Genomic DNA, 24,802 nt, shown 5'->3' with positions numbered 1-24,802 from the left:
GATTATCAGCAAATTTCTACACGTGAAAGAATGCCAATAATTCGGTAAGAAGGGGCAAATGTCGCCCAATACTACAATAGCAGCATAAGCATCCGTGGGTGCTACCTCTGAGAAAACATCAAGACGCATGCATTCCCGGAATTGGAAAGCCATATGAGGAACGGTGAAGTCACCCAGTCGGGGACGAATTGAAAGGAGAAATCAAACTTGGAAAGGTGGCACTCATGGGGAGCGTATAAAACCTGCAACACAGAATTGAACCCCCCCGTTTTGTTTGTTCCTGTATTCTCACTGTGTGCTTCGAGTGGTCATCGTGTTTCAGTTCTTATCTTTAAGAGCTGATCTTTGAGAAATCCCAGTATGGCACCGCCACAGAACACAGCAAACTTTGAGTGCAGGCTGTCGGGTAAGAAATAGCATCGACGTAAATCCTCAATAAAGAAACTGAGCACCCAATCCAGGGAGAGCACGTGATTCCCACGTGGCAACAGAACCAAGGCAGCCAGAACCTCGCAAGAAGGAAGAACGGAGAAAATCCCGAAGGAACCTAAGATAGAGTAGATAAGTACTTTTACATATTCTAGTCCTTTAGAGAACTTGACTAACAGAAACGGAAGAAAGTGTATCTCGAATTTATGATAAGGATAAGCATGAAGGATTATTATGTATATATGACTCTATACCATTAAAATTGAATGCTGAGAACTATTAACTTACTAGAGATTCTGTTGTGACCTACTCGAGGGAGATCAATAACGTGCCAAATACCTAACTGGTTCCCATAGTTGTAAACCAAATATTTGATAAGTTGAAGGAATAGTGTTGTAAAGATTAAGAAATTCATGTTTATCTAAGAATGAGAGAGTGAGAGAAACGTTAGAGTTTTAACCTAGCATTCATATCAATTTTTGTAATTAATTATGAATTCATTAAATTTGTATGTTACCCTTCATAAAAATATGAACCTGGTGATCATATACGTGCACGGGGACATCCTAAGTAAGAAAGGAAAAGAGGCACGACTGCAAACAGACTTGAAAACCCACGGCTTCTGATTTCAAGCGAATTATATTAGTAGCATCTGATACTCTATAACCATCCTAGGCTGAGTTTGATTCTATCCTTAAAGTCCAGGCTGGCACAGGAATAAATTTGTTTGAGCAAATGTGGATGACTTATAGAGATCATGGAATAGGTATTTTCTGGGGGCCCAAAATTTAGAGATTGCCAGATTAGCAGTAAGATCATATACTCAAATGTTAGGCAGACAATTTAGGGATATACAAGAGTCAAAGATAGCAGACAGAGGCCAACTTATATATTAAGGTAAAGGAAAGAATAGTGACCACTAAATCAAATAGCATTGGTCAACAGGGAGATAATACCAGACATAACAACAGACAAAAAGAAGGGTGCTTAAGGGTCAAAGCTGTATAACTGAGAGGAGACCTCCACATAGCCTTTAAAGGAATGCAGAGAACCAACCAGGGCTTCTGACCTAATCTCAAATCCTCACCTTCTTGTGGTGCACCCTGTTGGGTATCTACTTTGATACTGAACGAACGAGGATGGGCTGGCAATTTCGGATTTAGCCGACCAAATTGGATTCTTATTGGTTAAACCAAAATAAAAAATTATGGTACAACATGACAGAATTTCATGCCGGCTGGGGTGTCGCCCGGTTAAACAAGGCCCCCGTTGTTTTCGCCAGGGAACCAGGGCGAACAGCGAAAAGTCAGCTACTGGAACAAATCTGAAAACAAACCCCAACTCAACATCACTAGAGTTAAAGATCAGTACTATCAACGTAAGAAGCCTGAATGGCAAAGAAATGGAGCTAGCTGAGGAATTAGATAAGTACCAGATCGACATAATAGGGGTGACAAACAAAAAAGACAAAAACTGGCTAGATCTTTCTGAACAATAAGTACAAAATGTTATATTCAGGCAATGACAATCAAGGAAAAGAAGGAGTAGCCATAATACTCAACACAAAATACGATTCTAATCTTCTTGAATGGCAGTCAGTCTCAAGTAGAGTAATGTGGGCAAATATGAGAATGGGGAACTGGACAATGAGACTTATTTGTGCCTATGGTCCCACAGAAGGTTCTACTAAGGTAGAAGCGGAGGAATTTTTGGAGGCTTTAGAAAAAGCAACTGACACAATGAAAAAGGAAAAGTTGGTCCTTTTTGGGGATCTAAATAGCAGAGTAGGAAATGATTGTGAGACATACAAAAATATTTTAGGAAAATTTGGAGAAAAGAGCAAAGCTAATAATAATGGTAAATATCTGTTGGATTTCTGCTCAGGACATGGACTGGTTATTACTAACACCATGTTCCAACATAAAAATGTGCACAAATTCACGTGGAGAGAAGAGGCTAAAAATAAGAAAAGTCTCATTGACTATGTTATTGTTGATAGTGATGTTTTCTCCCTGGTGCAGGACACCAGAGTGTACAGAGGATTTGAAATTGGAAGTGATCACTATTTAGTCTTGAGCAGGATAAAATTGAATTTCATATTGAAAAGAATAACATGTAAGAAAATTTTAAAGCGAATAAAAGTTGAGCAGCTCTCAGATGTGAACTGTAGACTAAAATACACAAAGATTATTGAAGAAAAAATGAAAGAGTTTGAGAACAGGAATCAAATCTTGGAGATTCAGTGGCAAACTCTGAAGAAAACATTGATTGATTCAGCCAGAGAGGCATGTGGTGAGGTTGTCTGCAAGGATAGAAAAATTAGAACTCCATGGTGGATGCAGGAAGTTAAAGAGGCAGTGAAGGAAAAGAAAAAAGCATATCAAAAGTTTCTGGCAAATAAGTCAGCTTGTGCTCTTAGAGAATACAGAGACAAATGCAAGAATGCTAAACACTGTGTAAAACTAGCTAAACAAAAGTCATGGGAGGACTTTGGCAAGAATATAGAAAATAAATATCAAGAAGGTGTCAAAATATTCTGGATGTTGTTGAAGAAGCTTAGGAATGGAGGAAAGAGTGCTGTAAAAGGAGTTAGAGATGATAAAGGTGACATGAAAACGGAAGAAAAGGATATCCTTGAAGTATGGAGTAATTACTTTGAAAAACTGCTAAATAAAAGAAGCAGTGATGACAGCACAGTGGTAAAAAACACTGAACAGACAGGAATACATATCCATACTTGAAGTAGAAAAAGCCATCAAAGGCTTAAAATGTGGAAAGGCAGCAGGAGTGGATGATATTCGACAAGAAATGCTGAAGTATGGTGGTTTAAAGTCTTACAGTGGCTGCACTGCACAGTTCAGAAAGCCTGGATAGAGAGATGAATTCCCGATGATTGGAGTAGAGCTCTCATAGTACCCATATATAGAAAGGGAAATAAAACAATGTGAGAATTACAGAGGTATTTCCCTACTAAGTGTTCCTGCCAAGATCTATGTAAGTATACTTGAGAAACGATTGAGAAGAATTGTGGAAGAAAAGCTTGGTGAAGAACAAGCTGGATTCAGGCCAAATAGAGGCTGTCAGGATCAGATCTTCACTTTACGACAAATAGTCGAAAAAGCATGGGAATATAACAAAGATCTGTATTTAAGTTTTGTCGATTTGGAAAAGGCATATGACAAGGTGCCAAGAGAGAAGCTATTCAGTACGCTAAAGTTATATGGTGTCAATGGGGCATTATATCAAGCAATACAGTCTTTATTTGAGTTGTAAGACAGCAGTTAGAATTGAAGGAAGTACAGGAAGATGGTTTAATGTTAAATCTGGTGTCAGACAAGTATGTACACTATCCCCTCTGTTATTCATCATCTATATGGATCACATTATGAAGGAAAGTGGTATTAAACACGATATCAAAATTGGAGATGTTAATGTCAGCTCTTTGCTTTATGCGGATGATGTTATACTTCTAAATAAATCCGCTACAAGTCTGCAAGATTCTCTGACTAAATTGAATAACTGTTGTAATAGATATGGTATGAAGGTCAGTAATAAAAATACAAAGACAATGAAAATAGGCAGAATCATTGAAAACGTCAACTGTGTTGTGAATGGAGAACCTGTGGAACAAGTGAACAAGTGAAACATTTCAGCTACTTAGGCACGATTTTTACTGAAGATGGTAAATCAAATATAGAAAGAGACAACAGAATCAGCAAAGCTGGTATGGTGGGAAGTCAATTGAATAAATTCATATGGAATAAGAGAGAAATTAGTCGGAACACTAAATTAGCTGTATACAAGACAGTGTTCAAACCAGTTTTAACTTATGGATCTGAGAGCTGGGTCAGAAGTAAAACACTTGGCCAAAGACTAGAGACCGCAGATATGAGAGTCCTGCGAAAGATTAGAGGCGTGAACAGATGGCATCAATCAATATCATATTAAAAACCTGGATATTAGGAAAGAAATTGACATTGTCAGCATCCAGGAATGCATTAGCAGAGCGAATCTCAGGTGGTATGGTCACTTAAATAGAATGGGAGAGAAAAGATTAGCAAAACAAGCGTTCTCTGCCAGGTTGGCAGGAAAACGACCCAGAGGAAGACCAAGATATAGGTGGATTGATACGGTACAAAGTGTCTTAGACGATAGAAATATAAGATCTGATAATGTTGGAGTCTTGACAAGTAACAGACTGATTTGGAGGAAAATTGTAGATAGGAAGTTAGTAATGATGTAATTTTTTCATGTATTACTATCATATCCTGTACACCCCTTGAGGGTACATGGCAGGAAATTGATGATGAGAATGTTTTAGATTTTAGACATGTGAATGAAAGATTATGCACAATAAGAATCAGAACAAAATGCTTTAATTTATGGATTACAAATCTCATAAATCAACATAAGAAAAAGATTATATGCAAAACAGGATTTCTTTATAATGGAGAGGTTGTATGATTCAGCACCATCGAATGACATGAAAATGATTGGAGATTTCAATGCCAAGGTTGGACAGGAAGATATTTATAGAGGAACTATTGGAAAACATAACATTTTCATGTAATACTATCATTATATTCTGAACAGTACACTCTGCTGATAATATATGACAGGAATTTGATGATGGTAAAAATATGATTATATCTTCTACATGTTTTCATTGAAACCATCCACAGAAAGACATATCCCCAGATGATACAACATTTAATCATATGCTTATAGAAAAAAGATTATCAAGCATTATGGACGTAAGATCATATAGAGAGTTCGCTGTGATTCAGATAATTATCTTGTCAAGATTAAATATAGGTGCAGAATCTCAATGAAAAAATAAAGAAATGAAAAAGCACTGAAGTTTAACTTGCAGAATGAAGTTAAAACTAATTTACCTCATGAAAATTATGGGAACAATTACCATGTTAGAGTAAAACTTTAATTTAATATATTTAATATAAACCAAAACAAACATTCAACATTTCGACTTTCACATTAAAGTCATCATCTGGAATATACACATATACAAAGAAACAAGCTGCATTACAATTCTACATGGTATGCCAAAGTTAGTGATCAACCATTAAAACTATTGGCCTGACACCTCTGGTGGAAAAAAAAAAACAACCTTACTACATCAAAGCTGGAGTCCTGTTATTATTATTATCTATTAGATTACAAAATTAAATTAAGCTGGAGAGCAACATGTTCACACAAAAAAATTACTTATATAAGCATACATATAAATTACAACAAACCAGTATGGATAGTGGCCGGGGAACTTGGTTGAATATGGATAATCGCCTGTGAGATGCGGTGATTAATGATTAATACCCTTGGAGGGTAATGGATGGCAATGCTGTAGCTAGTGAAGTTCTTACGGAGGCTCGGCTATTGCTGTTACCCTCCTGCCATGATCAGAGCTTTAATAGCTCAATAACACCTTATACCTACACTGTCCTCTACAGATAACGGGGAAGATGAAAAGCTCTTGCTTCGCCCCTTTAAGCCAGTCCTTATAAGGACTATTTATATAAGGATAGTGGCCAATAAAACCTGAAAAATTGCTTAGAGTCCTAAAGTTGGGATTTGCTGGAAAACTAAGTGGGCTGGAATGTGTGTCATCTAAATTCTCTCAGCCCACTTAGTTTTCCAGCAAACCCTGACTGGGACTCTAAGCAATTTTTAGCTTTTATTGGCCACTATCCATACTGGTTTGTTGTAATTTATATGTATGCTTATATAAGTAATTTTTTTGTGTGAACATGTTGCTCTCCAGCTTAATTTAATTTTGTAATCTAATAGATAATAATAATAAGGACTCTAGCTTTGATGTAGTAAGGTTGTTTTTTTTTCCACCAGAGGTCAGGCGAATAGTTTTAATGGTTGCTCAGTAACTTACCATGTAGAATTGTAGTGTGCTTGCTTTATATATGTGTATACGCCAGATGATGACCTTAATATGAAGGTCAAAACATCCAGTGTTTATTTTGGTTTATATTAAACTAAAGTTTTACTCATAATGCAGTAGTTGTTTCTGTAATTTTCATGATGTATTCTGATCACCGTGTAAACATTAAGAAAAGAATTAAAACTAATTTCCAAAACAAAAAAAAAGCAGTTTTGTAATCTAATAGATAATAATAATAAGGACTCTAGCTTTGATGTAGTAAGGTTGTTTTTTTTTCCACCAGAGGTCAGGCGAATAGTTTTAATGGTTGCTCAGTAACTTACCATGTAGAATTGTAGTGTGCTTGCTTTATATATGTGTATACGCCAGATGATGACCTTAATATGAAGGTCAAAACATCCAGTGTTTATTTTGGTTTATATTAAACTAAAGTTTTACTCATAATGCAGTAGTTGTTTCTGTAATTTTCATGATGTATTCTGATCACCGTGTAAACATTAAGAAAAGAATTAAAACTAATTTCCAAAACAAAAAAAAAGCAGTTTACCCCCCCTAAAAAATAAATAAATAAAATTTAATAATATATAAATATATATAGAATATAGAAAGAAGCTGGACATACATTAAACTAAACAATGGATTCTGATACTGCATAAGAAACTGGGATACAAAAATAAGCAAAAGAAAAGAGATTGCATTGATGAAGAATGTTCTCTAAGCAGTAAAATAAAAAGAAATAAAGCATACAAAGAAATTACTGCATGACCACAGGATTGAAGATAGTAAATATTAAGAACTGAGATTGAGGTATATGAAAGTCAATGGAAGAAAATACAAGCCCTAGTGAAATGACATGCACAATAGAATAAAAAATGAATAAGAGCAATCTTAAACAAGCTTGCAATTACAAAAAAAAAAATTACAATTATAATACAGTTACACAAATTAAATCAGAATAAAAAGCCTGGGCTTATATATATATATATATGCAGTGGAGAAGAAATTTGTCAGGAAGTTTTTCCACTTGATTATACTATAAATTAAAGATACCAAGAAGTTATATACTTGGTTTAATCCTATATCCAATTGTAAGCAAACAAGTTTGCACCTGAACTATTTTCAGGACTGGGGCAACTCATATATAGAAGCTTATGACTTCACATCACTTGCCTTAGTATCTCATAATGCAAAACACATATCCTTACGGGTATGTATAATGCCATGCATTATGGGAAGGGTCACTACCCAGACTGGTTTCGACCTTTATTGAGGTCTCATCAGCGTGAGCCAGACCAGGAGGTGATACCAAGGTTTGAAGTAATGCAGAAGTCATATTTTCATATATGAGTTGCCAAAAGATGCCACACTTTATTATTAAAATACTCTGGATTAGACATAGTCGGAAGTTTTTCCACTTGGTTATACAATAAATTAAAGATACCAAGAAATTATATACTTTAATCCTTTATCCAAGTGTAAACAAACAAGTTTGCGACTGGACTATTTTCAGAACTGGGGCAACTCGTATACAGAATATTATGACTTCACATCATATTGACGAGACCTCAATAAAAGTCAAAACTGCTCTGCGTAGTGACCTTCCCATAATTTGAAAATATGAATGTGTACCTGCTTTCTACTTGAAATCGTCAGTTATACAAATTGCCAAACTTGATTCGTCTGTATTTGCGGTTGTAATCTTCAGAAATAGCGTTTGTCCTTAGGTTATGGACACCAGTATATTTATGGGTAATTATTACTAGCCAACCAAATGAGATAGTGGAAATGCAGAATCAAATAAAGAGAGGAAATCAGACTTTCTGTTCTCTCTTATGTGTACTCACTTCAAAAAATATTCATTGGAAGACTCAAATAAAAATATACAAATCAATAATTCGTCCAGTCATTATCTACAGATGTGAAACCTGGATATTTATAGTGAAGGTGGAGAATTTGATTTTGGATTTTGAAATGAAAATATTTGGCTCATTGAATGGCAATGGGTCTCTGGAGGATCAGATACAACTACAAGTTATATCAAGCGGTGGGTTGGACATGTTTTTCGTATGGAAAATGATAGTATTCTTAAGAAGACAAATAGTAAAGTTCTTGGTAAAAAGACCAAAAGGAAAACTTAAAATAAAATGGACAGACACCATTAGTCAAGATAGCAACATTATTATTATTATTGTTCCGGGAAACTCCAAGGAGTCGACACTCATCGAGGGAGGCCCTAACATCATGTCAAGAACAACTATTCAACATTCACACAGTATCTATCATACCTTGCCTTGGACTCATTCACGGTCGTAGCACCCACAACAGACTCTGGAAGCTTATTCCACTCATTTACCACTCTCCAAGTAAAGAACCTAGCTCTAACACCCTTGTCAACCACGCTCTTGCCCAGCTTCCATGCATGGCCCCTAGTCCTCCCACCACCAGTCATATTTTCAAAAATATCTTCTGGATCAATCTTATAAAAACCCTTCAGTAATTTGAATGTCTCAATCATATCACCCCTCCTTCGCCTATCGTCCAATTTCTGCAACCCACAAATCTTCAACCTATTCTCATAAGGTTCATTCCACAGACCTGCTATCATCTTGGTCACTCGTCTCTGGACCCTCTCCACTTCCTCCCCATCACGAAGAAACCCTGGTGCCCATAGCTGGGCAGAGAAGTTCAGATGGGGTCTTATCAAGGCTCGATACAGAGGAACAACAACTTGTTCGTCTCTGCATGTTAAAGTATTTTTCAGAAGCCAAGTGATTTGGTGAGCTGTTTTAGTTACTTTTGCAATGTGCCCCCCCTAAACTTCAACTCCCTATCCACCAACACTCCCAAATCCCTGGCCTCATCAATCTCCTGGAGTATGGTTCCGCCAATGCGATATACTGCTGCTATTCTTTTCACCCCAAAGTGCATAACCTTACACTTTGCCACATTAAATTGACATCCATTTTTCCTAGCCCAGTCCTCCAAACTATCCAAATCATCCTGTAAAATTTTGACATCCTGTGCACTCACAATTGCTCTACCCAACTTTGCATCATCAGCAAACAAGTGAACACTTCCTCTCAGATCCTTTCCAATATCATTGATGAACAAATTGAAAAGCAGTGGTCCAAGAACAGAGCCCTGTGGCACTCCACTAGTCACAAGACGTCTTTTAGACTCCACTCCTGAATAAACCACTCTTTGATATCTCTCCTTCAACCACCCTCTTATCCATCTCTCCAACCCTATATCTATACCCATCTGCTCCAGTTTACTGATTAGGGTTCCATGTGGTATCCTATCAAAGGCCTTGGCAAGGTCCAGTAGTATCACTGTAAACCCATTACCCCTATCCAGTTCAGCCGTCACTGTGTTATAAAACGTGAGCAAGTTACTGAGGCATGATCTACCCTTCACAAAACCATGTTGTCCCCCATACAATATCCCATTTTCATCTATCCAATCCTGTATTCTTTTCTTGACTAATTTCTCTAAGACCTTGACAATGATTCCTGATATGCTAATCGGTCGGTAATTTACAACAGCAGTCTTGGAACCACCTTTATGCAGTGGAACTATTTTCCCCTCTTTCCACCCGCTCGGGACTAACCCAGACCCGAGACTCAAATTAAACAAAATGGTCAAGGGTACTGACAATTCTTTAGCTGCTTCTCGTACAGCACGAGCTGGTATACCATCCAATCCCACAGATGTATTGACATTGAGGTTATGCAATAGACTACTCACCTCCACTTCATTAACCACAATTCCCATATAATCTACTGGTTTATTCATTTCTGCAATGTCACCACCTGGATGATATACTTTTGCAAAGTGCTCACTCAGTAACTCAACTATCTCAACTGATTCAGTTACCTCCCTACCATCGGCATTCTTTAAAATCAATCTGCCATGTACATTTTTCCTTTTACTTGCTACATATCTAAAAAACTGTTTAGGATTCTCTTTAGCCTGCATGGCCAATGTTCTTTCGTAATCCTTTTTTGCTTTTCTTACCACACTCGTCACCCTTCTGGCCTGCGCTTTATACCATTCATGTGCCTGCCGGTCACCCTTCTCCTTAAATTCCCTCCATAGTTGTTTCTTTTTTTGCAACTCAAGCTTAATGGTGTTATTCATCCATTTAACCCCTACTTGATTTATTATTCGGACTCTAGGTATACAGTCAGCCATTGCTTCATGCAAGCACTTCTTAACTACCTCCCATGCACTATCAACTTCTAGTCCTTGCAGTTGTACATGCCATGGCACTGAACCAATCAAACTCCTAAGCTTGTCATACTTTCCAGCCCGATAATTCCACATGTACCCTGTCTTAATTGAAAATTCTACACCTTTAGCCACCTCCCAAGTTAAGACCCTATGATCACTCTCACCGATTGGTGGCAATGTGGTCATATTTGTTACAGCCAAATCCTCAGATGTAATTACTAGGTCAAGCACTCTCTGATCCCTAGTATTTTCCATTACATGCTGTCGCAGATAGTTATCCCTTAATAACCGCATAAAATCCAGTTCCTTCCTCCCGTGTGTCCTCTCCTCACTCCAATCAATGCGACCATAGTTGAAATCTCCCATAATAATCACCCTCCTTCCACCCATTTCTTCTATTTGCTTGTGCATACTGTCACCACCATCTTTTCCATCACCTGGTCTATAGCAGCACCCAATTGTATATTTAGTTCTGCTAGCCACAATCTCACACCAAATGGCCTCAAATGTGCTCTTTTCTCTATCCTGCAATTCAACTTCTATTCTCCTTGGCTGGAGCTCATCAGCTATCATCAACAATACTCCTCCCCCCATTTTATTCTCTCTGTCATTCCTGAACACACTATACCCATCACATTCAATCCCACTAGTTATATCATCTACAGTCAGCCATGTTTCACTAATACCTATAACCTGTGGTCTGGAAGTGCCAACCATGGCCAAAAACTCTTCCTTCTTGTTCCTAATACTCCTAGTATTAGTGTACATGAATTTAAGACCCCCATTAGCCCCAACCCTACCTTGATGCCTTATATTAACTATCCCACTCAGATTTGTTGTCCTTATTTGCTCTGGCATATTATATTCATTCTTACATTCAACTGCCTCCATAAGGACTGTATCTCTACTCCTCCCCCTTAACAAATCTAGTTTCCCTGAATTTGCACATCCACTACATTCAGCAACACTTTCTCAAGTCTTCTTACACTGTAACCATTCAAATGCAAGCCATCCATCTTATATAGATCCTTTCGCCCATCAAACTCACTCCACACATCCACAAATTCCACACCACTCGTCATACATAACCCATGCATAAAGTCATTTGCAATTATAGCCCTCCTTTTAAACATTTCACTGTCATACCGTGGCAAAAGACTAATCATTCTAACTCTCTCACTCTTTTCTTTTGCTACCTCAAACAATTCATTCAGGTCTTCTATCATTTCCATTTTATCTCCTTTCAAATCATTCGTACCTGCCACAACAATCATTTCTTTCACCCTTTCCTTTTGCTCTCTAATAGACTCAGTTACGTCCTTTATGGTCGCACCAGGTTGGTACGATTTTGTCAAATCCTCTACTAATACACCTCGTACTAACGAGGCTCCATACAGCACTCTATCCTTCGTTTTGTTCATGTTCACATTCATACGTCTATTTTTCCTGTCATACCTTTTATTATTGGTTGGTTCATTCAGTCTACTTTTGTTCATGCACTCTAGCTGCTGTTTTGCTCTTTCTATCGCACTATTCAACAACGCGATCTCACTCAATGCATCTATCTCATCTTTTTTGTTCTCTGAGAAACCATTTATACTATCATTCACACTTTCTACATTCACACTCTCACAATTTTCATGTACAACCTTGCCGTTTCTTGTCATATCCCTATTTCCTTCATCATATTATAGTCTGCCCACAGTTGAGAGAACTGTAGCTAACGTAGTGCCAAAAAGAGTCAATTAATGCTGAAGAGGAGAAAATAAAGGATGTACAAATTTGTCACCAACACGCAAAATCATGTGCTTTATATGCAAAATTTTCCAACTGGTATACAAGGAAAATAGTTACAACTTTAAAAACTAGAATGTTCATAAAAGAAAAGCTAATTTTCCGACGTGTAATAATAAACACTCATCCAACAAAACGTTGATTACCCTATTATCAGAATGAATTCGCCTTTTGCTGTGCAAGTGTCAAGGTTTCTCTCATTTGTGGTTGAACTATACACTGTCCAAACTAGAGAAGTAAAGTTTGAGACAAGGTTGGAAGGAACAGATCAAGAGTCAAATGCTCAATATGGGCTGTAAAGGTCAAAAGAAGTGTCTTCTAACATGCAGTGCAAGTGATACCTTCAAAAGGTATGGCAGACATACTGTGGAACTCCAGAATCTCTCTCAATCTTCAAGGGTACAGTAGTAAAGCAGTTCCACAGGATGGCTGCCAGTTAGTATTCAGGACTAAATCTGATTGTAACACATTTAGGAAGCTTCCTAATCAGCTGCGTAATCTCACTGTAATTATGGCTGGAAGGAGACCATGCAGTGGTATGCAGGGCTGCTAGTGCCATATTATGGCATAGAAACTGCATGCTCTCTGTATGGGCAACGTGTCTAAGAATCTCCTCCCCAACAGCTTCTCTGCTCTTTTTCTCACCTCTGAAATAATAACATGACAGTAAATCAAAATATAACATCACTATGGTTAAAACAACAAACCTCTCTAAAAAAACTGACTTAAGATTTGTGTTTCATTATGTATCATTCATCTACTATCTCTTCCAATTCTGAAAATCATTCTGACCTCTGACTTATCCTTGAGCTTGATTTCTTGCAATCCAACTAACCTAATGGTGAAATAATCTCTTTCTTGGCAACATTAATGTCTTGAAATTTGTGTAAGTAATGATCTAAAACCAAATTGTTCATTTCTCAACCAGAACACCTGAAAAATCCTTTCCACTTGCCCAATATTTTGGATGTTTTCTTAATCAGTTCCCTTCACAAACATTGCTGAGGTGTCCTCTCCTCTTGGTAATTCAGATTGCAATCTCATCCAAGATTTATCTCTACTGGAATGTCCTCCCCTTAGCCACTCACAAATATCCTTTGATACCACAATGCCAAGTGGAGAAACCTTTGAAATCCTTTCCATGGTCAAACTATTGTTTCATTCTTCAGATCCAGATAACTGTTGTAATCCTGTTACAGAAACCATCCATGTTAGAATGTGGGCCATCCATCCTTCCTCACTCTTCAAAATTCCCACCTACTGTCCAAGCCATGATTCTCTCAAAAACACATATCATAAGAGGCACAAGACAAAAACTCCAGCTTCATTCATTCACTACTTACATTGATGACTGTAACACAATCAACGGAAGTAGGTCTAAATATAGAAACTCACTTACTGGGCTAACAGCAGTCATGCCTTCTGTTACTTGCAAAAGCTGTTGATCAGTTTCTGTCTACCTGCACTCCAGCCCAGATGGCAGTATCACATCACCTAAACTCTTGACATTCTTCTCTTCTGGCACCTGCATGGATGACCAAGATAACTCGTTCCTTTGCTTTGCATTGTACTACCTTCTGCTACAAAGACATCAGAAGAATCTTGAATATAAATACAATACAAAAAATATATATATATATAAAAGGCTTTTGATCTTGATGGTATAGCATTATTGTAACCCAAAAGACATACTCCTAGCTCACTCCTGTTTTTTATCATCTTTACAAGTATTATACTCAGCTGATATCTACTCTATACAGAAGCAAGCTCACACCTTTATATTTATATATATATATATGACTACTACTATTAACTCGGGGTTGGGATATGTTCATTTTTAATATTAACTGACTTAAAACCCGAGAATTATAACAAAATGAGATTTGAAAACGCAACGTTTCGTCGAGATTGACTTCATCAGGCATTAAGAACATAGAAAGATATTAAAAGACACTGAAAATAACATTGAGACACTCTAAAGCTATACAATTATAAAGTTATAATATTCGACTGTGAATTACAGTTATTATGAACTTGAGCTATAGTCTGTGTTAAAGTTCTATTGTTGTACACTTGTGCGTGTGTGGAACCACGCAATCTCCAGTATCTGATAGTATAGCTGAGATTATTGTTCATATGAAGCGGGTCCAAGTGATTTCTTTTGACTCCACAATGCGGCGTTCCACCTCATCATGGCAAATGTGTAGGTTTGAAGTTATTGCCCAATTTACTTCATGTTGGCGGCTTTCGTTGTTCGTGTTTATTGAAAACAGGACATGGCCCGACAGAGCAGTTGCTCTGGTTCTCTTATAAGCAATATCTCTCTGGTGCTTCTCGAGACGTAGTAGGATAGATTTCTCCGTTTGCCCACAGTAAGGCTTTCCGCACTCACATGTGACCTTGTATACACTTGGGAATTGTAGAAGGTTGTGAGATTGTTTATAGTTGTTGAAACGTGATCTTATTTTTGGCAGAGTCGAGAAGCACGTTTGTATGTTAAACTTCTTTAGGATTCTACTCAGCTTTTTGGATAGCGTGCTGTTATATGTCAAGACGATATGACCTTTGGAGTCATCCTGTGTCTCTACGTTGCTACGTTGACGGTGGGATAATTGCTTGTTAATACTTTTTAAAGAGTAGCCATTGTTTTTAAAGGTCCATTTAAGATGTTGTAGTTCTTTTTTTAGTTCTTCTTCTATTTATATATATATATATATATAAATCAGTCCTGCATAGTAGAGGCCACAAGGCCTATAGCAAATAAATGCTGTGTATGGGCTGTTGTCAGGAGCAGAGTAATCTGTTGATATTCTTAAAGAGCTGTTTGGGAAATACTTCATGGGAAAATGATGTTCTACAGAACTGAGATAGATGGAATTAAAAGATAAACAAGAGTAGCAGATTTGATGAGTTGCAGTTGACCACTACCATGAGTTGTTATATGCATATTTCTGTACATGTTTCTCTATCATGTATGAATAAATAATGAAGTAATATACTCCAGGACAGTGGTCCCACTGAAGTGCAAGCTTTTGATTAACAGAAGTTACTTTTTGCCCATTTTGCTTTTTGTTAGTCTTCATGGCTGTTGTTTTAAGGACAATGTTTGGCAAAAACATGAAACAAATGGAATAAAAAAAAAAAAGAATATTAGAAATGTTTTTGGACTAGAAAGTGTCGAAGAAATGCTTGTGAGTTTTTGAAGTGGTTTGGACACATGAGAAAGAATTCCAAGAATACATGAAATGAAAAGATGAGGAGAAGGCCAAGAAGAAGACCACAGAAAAGGTGAAGAGAGAGAAATAAAGAGCTTTGAATCTGCCTGAATTCATAGTTTGTTGGAGCAACTGATAAAGAGCTGTCTTGCCTCCATTTGAGTGAAAGATCACGTAGTTGGAAAGTTGAAAATCAAGTTGGAAATGTACATGTGAAACTAAAAGCATGTGATGATAGAAGGCAGAGAGGTAGTTGCTGGCATAAATGGTCAAAGAAGCTGCTATACTCTTTATAAGAATATAATTGTTCAAACATCACTATATATACTGTTTAAATAAAAAAATTTTTTTGTTTTATAGTGTGTTTTATTATCATTAAATTTTTGTTATGTATCTATACATAAAAATAAAGTATTAAGTTTATTTTAAAAAGTACATATATATCAATTGAATGTCACAGAACCTAACTCCCTATACAAATGTTAACCTTGGCTTAAACGATTTTCATTTGCACAGTACTTTTACAGATTCAATTTTCTGTGTAAATTGATGGTTAGGTATAATGAATATCTGGGATTTCAATGTTATGGTTCCTACTCACACAGTTTTGGAAACATTTCATCTCTCTCTCTCTCTCTCTCTCTCTAAAATTAGAAAAATATTCAATTTGAATATCTACATGAAAAATAATAAGCCAATTTTTCTTTCTTGATATATCCTTCAATGTATAAAAATGCATTTTAATAATATTAATATGGAACAAACCATCTTCAAACTTATTTACACATTTATTGTGCAATCTCTGATCAATTTACAAATTTAACATACTCTTCTTAACTTTCTACAAAAACAACAAATTAAAGTTTTCCGGGTGCACAAAATGTTCTATTACAATTTCGACCATTGGATTTTGCTAACTGTATTGAATACAAACAGTTTATTTTTTTAAATATATATATTGGTACACGTCGCTATCATACATGCACTTTTAAAAGTAATCACTTATATTGTAATATTTCAATAAGCATGGGAAGAGAACAGCACCAATATGAAGATAAAATGAAATACACTTTTCCTCCCAGAATAGTGTAAACATTAATTTTAAAGTCATAAACGTTATAGCATTTAAACAACAAAACAGCAACCGATTTATGTACTGGAACATACCAATACTTATTAGCCACTGTATACTTTTCTACTTTTTGAAATATTACAACATTAAAAGAAAAGTGCTTTTGAACAGGATTAATATATTTTAGGAACTTAATACATTTGATGAATCCTTTCAAATGCAACATCAGAATGCTTTTTCCAACTAACTTTTTACAAAACAAATTCCAAATAATATGCACATGTGCGATGTGCTTGTATATTTACATATATATACACAAACACAAACACACATCCTCTTTTGGCAACTTTTATCCCTATTTTACTATGCTGATATAAAAATAGTTTTCACACAACAAATCAAACTTTCACTACCAACTACTCTTTACAAAATCTTCAAGAAGAAACTTTTCCTATCACAGACCATATCCATTCAACAAAACCTGGGGACTAGTACAGAAGGCACAAGATTTTACATTACTCCAATCTATACAAACAGGTTTTGCAGATTTAGGATTTTGAAGAATGAGTCTGGAGGTAGTTCTTTAGTGAAAAGAGTGCTGCTGCAGAAATTGCAGAATCCTGTACCCATGTTTCTGCTTTTTCATCTTCCATTGGTTGAGCTTCACCATCTGAATCTTCTTCATGCAGTGTTTCCGAGATGCTATCCTCCTCATCTTCATTTCCAGACTGAGCTAAAAGATTAGTCAGAAATTGACTCAGTGCAGACATGGCATTAGTAGCTACTGCAGAATCCTTATACCACTGGCAAGCAGTGTCCAGGTCAGGAACAGAAGCATCAACAACTACGACCTCCTGAGGTTGGGGAACCAATACTACAACACTATTAGTTAACCAACTGATACCTTCAGAAGGAAGATCAGCAACAATCACTGGACTCTCCAATCCAACAGACTTACCTTGTTCAATAACTAACACTTCAGTTACAGGCACAGCAACGTGTACTTGTCCCAGCTGTGCATTTGTGGCATCTAAAATATAGGTAATTTCTCCTGTTGGGCTAAGAGCCACAATTTTGGGGGATATGTTTGTTGACATCCCCATAATGTTTAGCTACCTGATAATGAAAATCTAGTAATTGGTGTAAGAAATGTAATGTCAAGAAATATGGTAAAATTTCAGGTTCTTCTTTTTTGATGATTAGCACAGGAATGCCCCTATAAAGAAGTGAACAAGCATTAATTTACAGACTTAACACATTACATGTTCTTTACCTAGAGTTTAAAAAAAAAATTTTTTAATCAGCCAACATACTTTATTTAATGATTAAAAATAAAGAAATTAAAACAAGTTTCTAATATTTCGGAGCTAAATTACATCAATGCATAAGAGAAATGAATTAATACTGCTGTTAGAAGCCATTTGTACAGAATTTCCAACTACTTTTCAACCCAACAAGCATGTTGGGTTATCAGCAATTTAATAAGCAAACACAACTAAGAAATGTGGGCATGCATGCCCATTCTATTCTAATCAGTTGGTATCAAAAAATGTGAGTTGGTGATTTGTGTGCAATAAGAATTTAAGCAAATCAGGCAAATTCACCTGATAGTACATGTATTGAGTAGTGTTAATGAATTTAAAGAAACCGATAATATTGAGTAACTTAAATTTACAGGATACCCAAGACTGTGAATATCCATTTCCTGAATGGTGATCTCATTAAAAAAAAATCCTGGTCTCCTTCCCTGCACTCTCAACCTTATACTCATAGTTTTCTTTTTCCCCTCCTGTGAGGTTACCCATTATGTATACCCATTATTTAAAAAAAAATAACGGGTATATATATCAAAAGTAATTTCAATACAAGGGTTTACAACACAATTTTACATTATAGTTAAGAGTGACTGCAGAAATATTGGGGCACATGTGACAAGGACTGAGTTATTCTTTCCAATTAGAAGAAATATGCCACTTCCAACTGCAACACAGAGCATTCTCTCCAAACCTAAATAAATTTATGTATTATCTTTATTCTTTTCCATGTGATATTATGATTTACCAAACTGACTTGCATGTTATAAGAAACTAGTGTATTAATGAAATAAAAACAGTACTTAATTAGAAATTTCATAAATTATTATTTTAATTCTGTTATTCACAAAGATTAATTTGTATTGTTTAGAATTCCTGCAGACAAATTGGAACACAAAGTCATTGCAGGTAAAGGTTTTGATTATTTCTGTATATTGCCAAGTTCAGACTGAACCCAGCACACTCCTAATGGGTATTATATATTTGGGTCATATGGAATGTTAGCTGTGATGTATATATAAGAAATAGGTCAAGGATTTCGATCCCATGTGATAAGTCAACAAAACATCATTCACTGGATGGCCAGGTAAAAAAAATATGAATGGAAAGATGAGGAGAAAAATTTGGAAACCCACAGAAGCTATTTCTGTTTAAAACTGTCTGATGTGAAAAATTCCAGAATGGATAACATAACTATATATGACGAAAATATGTCGATTTTAATGGAATGTCTGAAAGCAAGCATGTCAAAGCCTTCATTACTATTTAAAGAAGTTTTGTCAATAATGGAACCAAAATAAATTGAAAAATCACTTTGCCAATTTATTTAAGTCATAAAATAGTTTCATCCCAATAAGTCAAATTCTGGGAGTTCAGCATGATGTAGCTTAAATCATATTAATGAACTCAGTGTCCCAAACAGTCATGTCATTAAACTTTTTTTTTTTTAATCTGGCTGCTTGTGAGGTTATTGCTGATGAGTTCTAAGTAGAAAAACACTGCGGAGTTTCCAAAATTAAACATTCACACATGTACCACATTAAAAAAATATTTATTTTACAAATATTTCATCTTATATATTGTAAGACACCATATCAGTGAGAGCAAAGAATGATGGTAAGGAATTTGAACAATAAACAATGCAGTGCATCTACCAAAACTGAATCTCTCTGTACAATCAGCTGCACATTTAAGTTAAAACTATTGAGCATAAATTTCCCAAACTTTTGGGATAGTATAGCAATCATTATGATTAATGTTTGGTCTATGAAGTAGAACTTCAGTACTTTCTTTGAATAGCCTTTCATATCTGTACACAGATTTGTGTAAAAGCTTTGTGTTTTTCCATAGGGTCATATGGTTTAAACTTTCAATTCCATGCTATGCTAAGCCTGATTTGGGCAGTTTGATGTGCTGGATGATTTTACAAATATTTTGTCTTACAAGACAAATTATTTGTAAAATAAATATTTTTTTTACTGTGGCACACGTGTGAATGTTTAATTTGATATTCTAGATGTCTGGATATCTCTGTGGAATCACAAAACTCATAATGGAAGACACATTAACCTTTATACACACAATACATAGAATATTATACCTTTCCTTAACTCATTACCTTAACATGGCACATTCAAAACTACTTCTGATAATCCACTCCAACTCTCCAAGCAAAAAATCTAGTAACTATGCCCATACACAACTTTGAGTGACCTATGGAATTATACAAAAAACTTATGCAGTTCTCTATATAATTACTTTGAGAGACTTCAATAAAACAAGCAGTGACATCACAGTTGTAGAAAATATCAAGAGGAATGAAATCAAGAGTATACATCAATATTTGAGGCAAAAAAATCCATCAAAAACCTGAAACATGGAAAGATAGCTGAAGCAGATAATATTCAACCAGAAATGTTTAAATATGGGAGATATAAAAGTTTTCCAGCGACTACCCTATACAATTTAGAAAGTTTGGTCAAGGAGCAAAATTCCAGATGATTAAGAGTGGAGTGATCTCACAGTGTCCATCATATAAAAAAAAAAAAAAAAAAAAAGAGAATAAAACTGAATGCAAGAATTAGAGAAATTTCCCTGCTGAGTGTTCCAAGTAAGATTTATACAAGCATACTGAGAAAAGGCAAAGAAAAATTGTGGAAGGGAAACTTGAATAAGCTGGGTTCAGGCCAAACAGAGGTGGTCAGAATTAGATTTTTACTTTTTAGACAAATAGGGAATATAACAAAGATCAGTAGTCATACCCTGACTTACGCGAATCCGGAGTTACACGATTTCTTATATGTACGTATTCCCTTCACGCCTCACCACTAGTCATATCTTTCAGGCGCCAGCTGCATTCGCCAGTGTTGCACATGCTGTGAACAAGCACTGTGTTTTGCGCGGTCTCCATTCATACACGATTTTTATAGTCTACAAACCTTACGATTGTTTAATGTTATGTTCTTGATAAAAATTTTATCACATAAAAAATAATAATGTCATTCAAAAGAAGCAAGTCCGATTCTTCTACTGCTAGCAAGAAAAGAAAAACATTGACTTTGGAAACCAAACTCAACATTATTAAGGATTTTGAAGGTGGAATGAAAATTTATGAGCTAGCAAAGAAGTTCAATCTACAGGAATCCACAATAAGAACAATCATAAAAGAAAGGTTTACAGATTTTGGAGGACATAGATTCTAATGAGGAACAAATTGTAGCCACAAGGAAAGGAATAAAAAAATCATTAGCTTGCTATGAAGAAATTTTGCGTGACAAGAAAAAGACATTATGCCGTCAGACGAATCTATTAGATTTTATGAAACCATCGACATCGAAATAATTTTCTTTTTTTTTTTTATGTATGAAAAACTACAATTATGATTATATTTCTTAAAAAGTATATGTGTTTTTGTAAACCTTTGGTCTCAATTGTATGTTTGTATATATAAATTACACGCAAAATTATACCCAGTTACGCGAATTCGACTTATGTGCTTTTTGTTGGTCCCACCTACCGCGTAACTTTGAGGTTTTACTGTATTTAATATAATTTCTGGAAAAATGTGATAAGGTGCCAAGAGAAAAAGCTGTTCAAATTGCCACAATTATATGGTGTAAATGAGACATTATATTGGGCAATACATAGTTGATATACGACTTGTAAGTCAGCAGTTAGAACTGAAGGAGGTACAGGAAGATGGTTTGATGTTCAATCATGCATGAGACAAGGGCCCACACACTATCTCCACTATTATTCAATCATTTTTATGGTTCATATTATGAAAGAAATGTGACATCAGACCTGATATCAAAATTGGAGATATTCAACTCAACTCTTTACTTTATGCATATGATGTTATACTCCTAAATAAATCCAATACAAGTCTGCAGGATTCCTTAACTGCAGCAATGAAAATAAACAGGAACATTGAAATCATGAACTGCATCTCAAATGGAGAACCAATAAAACAAGCATTCATTATTAAAAAATTATGGAAACAACCACCATGTTATAGTAAAACTTCAGTTTAATATAAACCAAAATAATCGCTTGACATTTCAACTTTCCTTGGAAGCTGAGAATGAGGACTAGATTTTTCTCTCATAGGGTGGTGCTAGGAAAGAACTTGACATTGTCAGCATCCAGGAATGCGTTAGCAGAGCTAATCTCAGGTGGTATGGTCACTTAAATAGAATGGGAGAGGAAAGATTAGCAAAACAAGTGTTCTCTGCCAGGTTGGCAGGAAAACGACCCAGAGGAAGACTAAGATATAGGTGGATTGATATGGTACAAAGTGCCTTAGAGGATAGAAATATAAGATCTGATAATGTTGGAGTCTTGACAAGTAACAGACTGATTTGGAGGAAAATTGTAGATAGGAAGTTAGTAATGATGTAATTTTTTCATGCAGTACTGTCATATCCTGTACACCCCTTGAGGGTACATGGCAGGAATTTGATGATGATGAGAGTGGTGCGTGGTTGGAATAGATTGTCATCAGACGTTGTGAGTGCAAGCAGCGTGAATGAATTCAAGGATAAGTATGATACGTGTAGTATGCGGCCTCTCTTAATAATAATATCAAGATCTGGAGTACATACAAGTAACAAGCTGTCACAATCTAAAAAGGATGCCAAACTCATCCTAATTTGGTCAACCATTAACACTACTGTCCTGACCTCTGATGAAAAAAAACTTCATTTACATTAAAGGTAGTTATTTATTACAAATCATTAAGAGATATATTAAACATAAACAAAAGTGTCCAATGACCACTATTAAGCCTGTCACTTTTTGGCCATCAGACACTTCACAAAAACTTGGAGTCATCAACACCTTCAAAAACAGAGCTATAACAATTTGCTCTGATGAGCAAGCTCTTAAACAAGTATTATAAATTATTAACAGCACATTTATAAACAGTGGCCAGAGCAAGAATACCATCAATAAAATTCTTCATAAAACTTCACTAAAAATGCAAATAACATAGATTACAGTAAAACAATAACTCCCATACATTAAAGGGTTATCAGACAAAAAGAATCCTATACCATAACAATCTTAATGCTACTTTTAAACTACTATAAAATTAAAAAACATTCAACTCCTTCAGAGGGCCTCTCCCTCCTTTGGTCCACTCTAGGGTATACAGAATCCATTGCACATGTAACTTCTCTTATATCGGTGAACTCTATGCACAATTCCAATATGAGTGGAGGAGGAAAAAAAAGCCAACACCCTGCACTAAAATGATTTGGAAAGGTACCTGTTCCTTACATCATACAAAAACCTGGTATGAACAAATTCAAGGAACCCTGTGAAATTTTGATCAACCATCCTAATCTAAACAATAATGGTGGCATAAAAAATCCCAAGGATTGCAGATTCAGCCCATGTAATTTAGTTCTCCAGCAAACCCTCGCTTTAGGACTCTGAGCAATAACTTCAGCCTTTACTGGCTATCAGCTATACTCTGTTTTGTTCTAAGTTATCTGTGAGTAATTATGTGAGAGCACATTGCTCTCTAGCTTAATAACAATATTTTAATAATGTTTAATATTTTGTTGAAGAACTTCAACAAAAATAGTTGAGGATTTTAGGTCTGAGAGAAATGATTCACTTGAGACTATCTGGTGCAAGATAAAGGCAAACACGACAAAGTATATTGTTAGTCATGGCTAGACCAGAAGGTCCAAAGGAAGATGTGGATACTATGCATCGGAAGATTAGCAACAACGAGTGCAGGCCAAACAATTATTATGGGGAAACTTCAACTATAAGAACAGATCAGAGTGAGAAAAGGGGGCATGGCAAGACAGCAATTATAAGTTCCATTTCCAAGGGATAATTACCTAAAACAGCATGTAGTGGAAGGAGCCAATTTGATAATGCTTTATCTGGTAAGAAAACCAGAAGAAATATCCATAAGGTAAACACTCTGCCTCCAATCCAAGGAAGTGAATATGCAGTCTTGTTCTGGGAGGCTGCTAAACATGGAATTCTCTATGGAGAAAAAGTTTACATTGAACCCTAAAGCTGGTAATTATGACAGCCTTAGGAGGCAACTTGGAGTAGTTCCATGGCTTAAGAAGCTACAAGGAAAGAAAGTCAGTACTATGTGGGAAGTAGTCAGTGATTGAGAGAAGCAAGTTTAGTTGATAGGGAGAAAAGAGGGGACATGATAGATGATGACCCTATATAAAGGAGTTCTATAAGACTGACACAAAGAAATTTTTCAATACATATGAATAGAGAACTAAGGATCACTCCTGGAAGTCGTATGAAAATATGGTTAATAAACATGTACAGACCAGATTTTTTTTGTTTAGAAAGTGTTGAATGCATGGAATGGATTACCAGAATTAGTTGTGGTATCCAGACAGTGAATGAGTTTAAGGAGAGGTATGATAGGCAAGATGTGTATAAAAGTTAGTGTGGGGTCACCCACAAATCTCTGGCTCAATGGAAATACCATATATAATAATTATTTTTTTTTATTTTCATTCAAGTGGAACTATTTTCAATTAATAATTAATCCATATCAGGGTTTAAAAAAGCGCATCTTTTTTTTTTATTATTATTCCATGTAGCTATGCATGCTGAAATAATTTACCACTAATTACGGACTAAATTTGGATTATGACACATAGACTAGTGGAGTATGATAAGCATTCAGATCAGCATTACAGAGGTTAGCATTACACATCTCAACAGAAAAATCCCATAAGTACTATTTTAGATTTTAAAACAATATTACCAGCTCTCACACCATCCTGAGCATTCATTTTTCAAATATAATTCATGAAAGATAAAAACTTCATAAAACTGAAGT

At 35.7% G+C, this 24,802-nt stretch overlaps 2 protein-coding genes across 4 annotated transcripts in view; one reads left to right on the top strand and one right to left on the bottom strand.

Moving 5' to 3' along the window:
* The window catches only part of LOC150109403 (uncharacterized), a 150,332-nt gene extending 127,479 nt beyond the window's left edge, over positions 1-22,853 (top strand). Inside the window, exon 8 of the mRNA XM_090412926.1 lies at positions 18,839-22,853. Coding sequence (XP_090269052.1) covers positions 18,839-18,920 — 82 coding nt within the window. The 3' untranslated portion in view covers positions 18,921-22,853. The remainder of the gene's footprint in view (positions 1-18,838) is intronic.
* LOC150109402 (uncharacterized) overlaps positions 16,352-24,802 on the bottom strand; it is a 50,732-nt gene continuing 42,281 nt past the window's right edge. For all 3 annotated transcript variants that reach the window (XM_090412965.1, XM_090412973.1, XM_090412981.1), the window contains one exon: positions 16,352-17,870. In XM_090412965.1, coding sequence (XP_090269091.1) covers positions 17,203-17,757 — 555 coding nt within the window. In that variant the 5' untranslated portion in view covers positions 17,758-17,870 and the 3' untranslated portion in view covers positions 16,352-17,202. The remainder of the gene's footprint in view (positions 17,871-24,802) is intronic.

Source organism: Typopeltis vanoorti, chromosome 2 (genome assembly GCF_054136105.1).
Source record: "Typopeltis vanoorti isolate ZY-2024b chromosome 2, IOZ_Tvanoo_1.0, whole genome shotgun sequence".
Classification (NCBI taxonomy): Eukaryota; Metazoa; Arthropoda; class Arachnida; order Uropygi; family Thelyphonidae; genus Typopeltis; species Typopeltis vanoorti.
This window is presented reverse-complemented; position numbering and strand designations above follow the sequence as displayed.